Source organism: Ascaphus truei, chromosome 9 (assembly GCF_040206685.1).
Source record: "Ascaphus truei isolate aAscTru1 chromosome 9, aAscTru1.hap1, whole genome shotgun sequence".
Classification (NCBI taxonomy): Eukaryota; Metazoa; Chordata; class Amphibia; order Anura; family Ascaphidae; genus Ascaphus; species Ascaphus truei.
Genome location: NC_134491.1, coordinates 15,027,418 through 15,035,789, shown reverse-complemented (window position 1 = coordinate 15,035,789; position 8,372 = coordinate 15,027,418). Strand labels below are relative to the sequence as shown.

The 8,372-nt window shown below is 43.9% G+C and overlaps 1 protein-coding gene across 2 annotated transcripts; it reads left to right on the top strand.

The window, feature by feature from the left end:
* The first annotated feature begins 374 nt into the window (after window positions 1-374).
* Window positions 375-8,200, top strand: NDUFAF1 (NADH:ubiquinone oxidoreductase complex assembly factor 1). Of its 2 annotated transcripts, XM_075613454.1 has the most exons (5): window positions 375-501; window positions 3,238-3,856; window positions 4,698-4,883; window positions 6,540-6,614; window positions 8,005-8,200. In XM_075613454.1, the coding sequence occupies exons 2-5, from the start codon at window positions 3,344-3,346 to the stop codon at window positions 8,137-8,139; spliced, it is 909 nt and encodes a 302-aa protein (XP_075469569.1). In that variant the 5' UTR covers window positions 375-501; window positions 3,238-3,343; the 3' UTR covers window positions 8,140-8,200. The 2 variants fall into 2 exon arrangements, with proteins under 2 accessions (XP_075469569.1, XP_075469571.1); XM_075613456.1 differs by lacking the exons at window positions 6,540-6,614; window positions 8,005-8,200 and adding an exon at window positions 5,866-5,964.
* The last annotated feature ends 172 nt before the right edge of the window (window positions 8,201-8,372 follow it).

Below are 8,372 nucleotides of genomic sequence, written 5' to 3'. Positions count from 1 at the left end.
TATATTAATTAATTATGCAGCCACTGGGTAAATGTTGTGGGTTTGTAATACAGATTGAATGAGAACTGGTCCATAAACCAATAAATAAATCAGATTTAATTGTTTTGTAGACAAAAATATATATTTTATTTCAGTAACAGTGAAAGCTGCATAATTTATGCATAGCACAATTGCTGGAGGGTATGAGTGCATATACTTTCCAGCAAGTGAACACTAAATATGTGTTACAAACCTTTATTTATATTTACTTTTGAATTATTTAAATGGTTTTCTGTTAGTTTTAAATAAAGTTATTTAAAAAAAAAAGAATTGCCCTTCTCTGTGAAGCCTCAGCATTGCTGCTGCGCATGCGTAACTCTTTCTTGCAGCTTCCATATCTGGATGCGCTACATGAGATGTCAGTGTGTGCGGGCGGGGTTAGCTAGAGCGCATGGGCTGCGCATGCTCAGTTGCTCTGCATGTGTCAGGGGCATTGAGGACAGTGAGTGGCAGTTGGATCAGGTGAGCTGCGGAGAGTTTATTATTAATACATGAATGCAAATTACTGTTATCTCAAAGCTCTAACCCATTTCTCTCATATACACTACTTTTGGAGGGATCACATGTAGCTGTACTGACAATAAATCACTGCAGGGGTTATGTTACTATCACATCAACCCTATAGTCCGAGAATTGAAGGATGTATTGGGTGATGGTAACCCAACCCCTGTAGTCCCTGCTGTCTGAAAGACCAGTGTAATGTTTCCAACATTTCTTTCTTGGATGTTAATAGGTAAATTATTCTAACAGAAGATTTTTTTAAATGTGTATGAAATGTGTGTGTGATGTGATGTGGGTGGAACCAATATTTAAAATACTTGTTCTCATCTGATCTTCAGGATTAAGTCAAAACGTTTGCTATTATGTAACAGATATGAATAAACTGGTTACTTTTCATATAAACAGTGGTATTTTTGTATTAGTTGGGGGGGGGGGGGGGATTAAAGGAAAGAAGTAATTTTACATCCCAACAACAAATAGTTTAGAGTTAAGTGAAGAAACGTGCCAGAAACGAGGCATTTAACGTATCTACTCCCAAATCAACCAAATTCCTAATAATTTTAGAATCACTATTGAATTTCTTGTTGACTTATACAAAAACGTGTCAGTTTGTTGCAGCCTCTCTGGCAGCAGCCGAATGATAGTGCCGGCTACGGATGACGTCACCCGTCTCCGTAGCCCTTGCGAAAGTTGTAATTTGAGTTTTGGAGACCGTCTCTGGCTGCAAGGGGGAAGGCTGAACCGGAGAGGAGTTGTAATTTCTGTTTGTATGCTGAATTTACTTTACTTTTACTTTAAATTACGGGAGAATTTACTATTTTAATGTTGTTAATTTAGTGCGTTTCTCTTGACAGACACACAATCACACACAGGGCCGCCAACAGAAATCATAGGGCCCAGGACAAATGAAAGGAACAATCGCGCATACACACACAATAGCGCGCGTACGCACACCATCGCACGCACACACACACACCATCGCACGCACACACACCATCGCACGCACACACACCATCGCACGCACACACACCATCGCACGCACACATCCCCCCTCTCCCTGCATCAGTAGCTATCTGATTGGTTACAGCCTGTCACATGGTGAGACCGTCGCTGTAAAAATCAAATTCTACTGACTACAGAGATTTAGGTCGCGCCGTCGCGTGCACTATAAGCGCATGCTACAGATTCAATGCATTTGTTTTGGTGCGACGTCACGTCGCCGGCACTAGAAGCGCAGCCTAAGGCTGCACTTACAGGGACGGCGACGTCGCATCAAAACAAATGCATTGTTGCCGTCGGCTGCGCTTATAGTGCACGCGACGGCGACAGTGCTACCAAAAATCTGGTAGTCACTGATATTTGATTTTTTTCGGTGACGGTCTCCCTTTGCGTCCAATCGGAGCTTCTCCGTGCCTCTGCCCTCCCCCTTTTCTGACGTCACTGACCTTGTAGCCAGCGACGTTGCCTAAAATTGAAATTCAACTATCGCAATGGCGACGGGTGACGTGATCGGTCGCGTCGCCGTCACTATAAGCGCGGCCTAAGGCTGCGTTTTATAGTTCTGGCTACAGTGCCGGTGACATGACCCGTGACGTCACATGTTGCCGTCGCTGTAGTGAAAGTTGCACTCTGGTGTGCGATGTTGCTGGTGGCGAGTGGCTATGTGATTGGCTGCTGCGCGATTATACCAGGGAGCCAGTGGAGTCAAGGAGGCGTGGCCATGAGCGGTTCGCCCACATTGGCTGGAACTGCTCACGTGACGCGGCTATCGCCAGCCAAGAACAAATCTGAGAATCGCGCCAGGAGATGTCCGCCCTGCAGTTTCACGTGTCGCGCACGCTGCAACAGGTATAAGCGCTGCTAATGTTGTTTTTATGTTGTTTTTCAGGCGCGCGATTTTTGGTATAATGACAGCCTTAGGGCACTTTTAGGCCGTGATTATACCAAAAATCGCGCGCTGCGTGCCTGAAAAACAACATTAAAAAACCCAATAGAAGCGCTCATACCTGTTGCGGCGTGCGCGCCGCGTGGAGCTGCACGGCGGATGTCTCCTGGCGCGATCCTCCGATTTTTGTTCTTGGCTGGGGACCGCGTCACTCATTGGCTGGAACCGCTCACCGCCACGCCTCCTTGCCTCTTCTCCAGTCTTCTCCCCTGGCTCCCTGGTATAATCACGATGCCGCTGAGCAGCAGCGCAGGGTGACGTCACCGGATCGCTCAGTCGCATCTGGTATAATTGAGGCCTTAGAAAGCTTGTGTTATTACTAAACATTAGGTGGTGGTTCATTGTGGAATTGTTTATTTCAATGTATAAAGAAATTACACCTTTTCTCTGCATCACTGAAAGTCTTTTATAAGCATTGTGCGAATCGCAGCATAACCTTTTTAAAATTGGCGAAAGTCACTGAACAATCTGCACGGTAGAGCTCTAAATATAACCGGTGACAAGGTAATGAATACATCGCGTTTTTGGGTGACGTTTGCCAATATTTCGCATTTTTTTGTCAATCGTAAATGTACAAATTGCACCATTTCACCAATGAGTTTCACATCCCAGGTATGGTAGGCCATATTTATGAGGATGTACTATGCATTCTGGTGCCGAAAAACATGTTCTAGCCCATTCACTAGAAGGTGTCTTATGGAGTTGTAATTACTAAATATTTTCCATCTGTTACTGTTCCTCTGATTATACAGGTGCAGTAAGGTGGAATGGAAACATCGTAGTATATGAATAATCCAAGGATCAGTCAAGTTTTCCTTGCAGCAAACACTGACTGTAGGACATTGACACGTATCTACAATGGCTTTAAGCCTAAAAATTATCCATAGACTTGGTCAGTGCCGGACTCACCACTGGTCTAAATCATTCTTTCCATTGTTGGATACCGCCTTTCCTCACCATACTTCACAGCTACACAGCAGCGATTATCAGAGGCCCGGTGTCCCCCCAGATAACACCCCTCCCTGGAAAAGAATCAATTTCAGCTTTGAGAAGGGTGTGCATGGGGTGAAGAAACATTTCGGATTGCTGAAGGATGAGGTGGTGGGGCACTTGTCAGGGGTGGATGGTAGAACTCTGAGGGAGAACATCCTGGAACAGACCAGAGTTACGTGGGAGTTCAGAAGCTTACAGGATCTGGAGCAGTGGGTGGTGTCCTCAGACCTGGAGGTTGGAGGGAAAAGCCAGGCCTTCCTGAAGCTAGGGAAGAACAACCAGACAGCTCTTTTTTATGGGACGCTCAGTACTGATGTGCCCCGCGACGGGGAAACCAAATACAGCGGGTACTGCACCATGAGGTCCAAACTTCCGATGGTGCGTACAATGTAAAAATAAAATGGTATTGTTTTGTAGGGGCAAAGTACATGTATTAATATTTAAAGTACAAATAGGAATTAATCTTTAGATAAAGAAATGTGATTTAAAAAAAAGTTATTCCTCTGTCTCAGTTAGTATTCCAGATCCATTCCTAATAATTTTATAATCATACTATTTTCATTAGTTTTATGTTGATCCCTTAAAAAAAAGTGCCTGAATTCAGATCTCCAACAAAATTGGCCCAGAGTAAAAACAAAAAAATATATCTATATAACTTTTTTTTTTCAAATAATTTTATTAGGCATTGGTACAACAGGTGATTTACAGGTTCATTTCACAGCCTAATACATCAACATTTTAACTTTTTCCGGGGTAAAGAAAGGGCAACCTTGATTGTCCTAGAAAAGGAGGTCCTCGGAGAGTGAGGACAATCTGGCAGAAATGGGGGGGGGTTCACATCCTGGAGGCCGCGATTTTGGGACCTTCAGTCGCAAGGGACTGACGCTGATATCAATATAACTTTAAGCAGAAACAATGAAAAATATGCAAAAAAAAAAAACCCACAAAATATAAGATAAGCAAATTAAATGCAGAATCCTCAGATTTCTGGTATGAGTTAAAAACAATAGGAAAAACACCATCATGATCTGAGAATGACATTATGTATGACTGTTAGGTCGCTTGGGAAATTACCCAATTGGTCCTGCTTACAGTATACTTTTTGGTGCACACTCCAGATGTCTCGGCCTAACTCCCATCACACTACTGTATCTTCACTCCATTGTATTTACATTCGATGGGCATACCTCCTAATGGGATATGTTGGGTTATGTTACAGGGTGCATTCAATCGTAAGCTGCATTATGACTGGTCCAACTTCAACACACTCTATCTGCGAGTCCGTGGCGATGGACGTCCTTGGATGGTAAACATCAAGTCAGAGACGTATTTCTCCCAGCAGAAGGATGACTTGTACAATTATTTCATGTACACCCGAGGAGGCCCATACTGGCAGGATGTCAAGGTACAAGTCATTTGTATACAGCCACTCTCCAAAATATTGTATGAAACCCTTTTTACTGGGGAGGCGAATAGTGAAAAGTGCAAGGGTAACATCATAGATTGGGTTTAAAAAAAACATGTAAATTGATTAAAATGTTTGTTAAAGCAGCAGTCCAAGCTGCCGTTAAAAAAATTAATTTATATATTCGCCTTTTAATATGTGCATCAATACAATCCACACAATAAGTAATTAGCTAAGTTGCTGATCAATCCGTTCTCCTGTGATTGGCGAAGATTCTGCACAGGGGTTCACTAAATGGCTGTCAGTGCAGCAGAAAAGGACCAAAGATGCAAAGTTCTGTGGGGGAGATCATGTGACCAGGCAGTCACTAGATACAATTTAGTGCACTGCAAGAGAGGGCAGGGCTCAAAAGGGGGAGTGCCAGATCCTGTTTCAGAAGAGAAAGGGGGTGTGACTTTGTAAACGGTTGGTATAGAAACAGAATGCTCGTTACATTGTAACACGTTAAAAAATGTAATTTAGCGGTCGTTTTTTTTTTAATGCTACAGGTATTTTCTCAGTACTGAACTGATATATTTAAAAAAAAAAAAACACATGTAGGATATTGCTTGGTCTGCAGCTTTAAATTCTAATTGGGGGAGATACTCATCTTCTATTTGCATTAATTGTCCCACATAAATGGGTGCTACACTTTAGCACAACCGAACTCCTATTCAGGGGAGTTAAGACGTGTTACAGCTTAGCATCCTTTAGTGAATATGCAGTAATAGCAATCCAGGTTTCTTCCTGGATTAATGTTCTTCCTATGCTTGAACGTAGGCAGCTAATCCATGTATACTGGGGTTTTCTTCTGAATAGATGTTTATTTTTTTTCTTAAAGATATCTGCATATCAGTTTCCATGGGTAGTAAATTCCAGTTTCCCTGCACTTACTGTAAAGATCACTTTTCTTTGCTGCTGGTAAAATCTCCTTTTGTCTTAGGCCTCGGGCATGGTCAGCGCACCGTGCTAAGGCGCGCTGCTGCTCAGCAGTGAGCCCCTGCCGCCGCAATGAGAGCAGTTTTAGCAGGGGCGGAAGCGTAAGTCTTAGCAAAATTTTAAATTCAAGTGCTCAAGGGAGCGCAGGGCCGGTCACGTGAGCGGTTCGCCCAATGAGGGCGCACCAGCTCCATGACGTCACTGGCCTTTCTCCCCCCCCCCTCCCCGACACGCACCCGGACGGCGTGCGGTCTAAGGCCAGGGAAAGCACCCGCTTTCCCTCAGCGCGCCTCCGCCCGGCTCCATTCACCCTGGACGCAGCTTTATTTCACTTATGACAAGTGTGCAATACATTATATAAAAGACAACATATATTTGGGGATTTGTACAAGCAGTTTGGGCCGTGTACTATTATTCTTGACCTACTTGTATTTCTGTGTAGAACATTGTAAACTGGGACATTTGGCTGGTTTATGCATAGGGAGATCTCCATCTTTCTCTCTTCTCCTCCACCCCCTCGCTTATTTTGTAGATAACTATCCAAGGTTGTAACATATGCATGATGCTCATGTATCATGCTGTTCATAATTACACAGAGGTAGAGCAATGCATGTCCGGCCTTCCTGACTTCAAAAAAGTTGACAGACAAGGTGTAATTTGTTGAACTGTTCTTGGCAGATTCCCCTCTCCAAGTTCTTCTTATCCAGCCGGGGGAGAATACAAGATAACCAGCACCCGCTCTGGGCTGATAAGGTGCGTCTCAGAGAACCTGTCACTTGTCAGACTGAATCAGTTTAGTAATTACATATTAACATAGATGAGGTTGAAAAACAGACATCCGTCCAACCTGTGCTAAATTTAGACGACAGATACTTTATCCTACATTTGTATTTACAGTATATTGAATTAGCAAGTGATAAGAATGTAGCATCTGTCCCCTCTCGTTTATTTTCTAAGGTTTGTAATATATATAGTGTGTGTGTGTTAATAAATTATTTATTAACATTGTACATAGACACATACATATCAGCAGTGGTAGCGGCGTGAAATCTTTATTATCTTCATATTACCCCGTCGGCCGGTTCCATGCTCACGCGGCAACCATTATAGAAAGGTTGACTAACCTCAGCCAACTGTAACTGCAGCGCAGCAAGTGCGCCCTCTATAGAACAGCCCTTAGTGACACTGGTATGTTAAGGCAGGGGGGCGCAAACTTTTTTCCCTGCGCCCCCCTGACGGCTGTCCCCTCGCTCCCGCGCCCCCCCCCAACCCCAACTTACCCGCGCTCCGGCGTAATGACGTCACGTTGCCATAGCAACGTGACGTCACATGACCTCGCAGCGTCATTTTGACGCCGCGTTGCCATGGCGACGCCGGGAGGAAGCCGCCGGAGCCACGGGTAAGTATGGTTTACAGAGGCCCTGCAGCTCCCCCGGCACTTAATTTAAGTGCCTTCGGGAAGCGCGCGGGGCCTCTGTAAACCCCGCGCCCCCCGTCGGCAGTCTCGCGCCCCCCCTGGGGGTCGCGCCCCACAGATTGCGCACCGCTGTGTTAAGGTATTGGTGCTTATACTTCTAACCCCTGCCAGCAAACAGTTTCTTGCAGGGGTAATAGCTCTCAAATACCCCTTTATCCTAAGTGATGGCTTTTCTTAAAGTGAAAACATCCTTCACTGTAGATAATACACCACCTAAAATAACCCAGGGCATTCCTGGTAATTATTGGTGTTTATTGCCAGCCTGCAGTGTTAATACCAGGGTGCTGCTGTAGGAAAGGTTTGTTACTGACAATGGGTGCAAGCCCAGTTGAGGCCAAAAAGTTTCCCTGAAGTCCTGTTAACCCTTTTGCAACCACAGGGGCTTGCAAAAGCGTTGTACAATGCTTTTCAAACTCATCTGGACAAGGAAGGCAGAAATACCTTTTTATAAGGTTATTGGGAAAGTTTTGTGGGGTTCTGATCATGCCTTTGGCTTGATTTAGCCTCATCTCAGCACGCTAATGGCCATATTCACCCTGGAGAATACTTTGAGCCTACAATCTTGTACTTGACCAACATAAAAATGTGATAGGAGACTGCATGCAATTACAAATCTTTTGAAATGTGAGGTAATCATTTTGAAAATCTGTGTTTGTTATCTCTAAGATTTCTGCCCTTGGTTTTACGCTTGGTGACAAGGCAGATGGACCCTTCCAGTTGGAAATTGATTACATTGGACTGTGTAATGATCGAGCACATTCAGAAGAGTTTGCATACGAGAAATACAAGAAAAGTATTTAAACTTATTTTATGGAATTATCATGACTTCTGCATGTAGAAAAATAAAGGTGACATTTCTGAACCAAGTGGTGTATGGCTTATTGTTTACAGAAGGCATGATAGCTTCTCAGGTCTAAAAGATTGATTACACAAATCTTATTTCGGTTAAAACTTCAAGGCTGGCTACAAACTTGTTATCAGGAGTTGGTGTGAAACACTAGCCTCTGAAGTGAAGAGCCTTGTTCAAAACCCAT

Coding starts and splice junctions, on each gene's coding strand:
- NDUFAF1 (XM_075613454.1), top strand. CDS start 3,344: ATGGCTTTAAGCCTAAAAATTATCCATAGACTTGGTCAGTGCCGGACT. Junction 3,857..4,697: donor TGAGGTCCAAACTTCCGATG/GTGCGTACAATG, acceptor GTTATGTTACAG/GGTGCATTCAATCGTAAGCT. Junction 4,884..6,539: donor CATACTGGCAGGATGTCAAG/GTACAAGTCATT, acceptor TGTTCTTGGCAG/ATTCCCCTCTCCAAGTTCTT.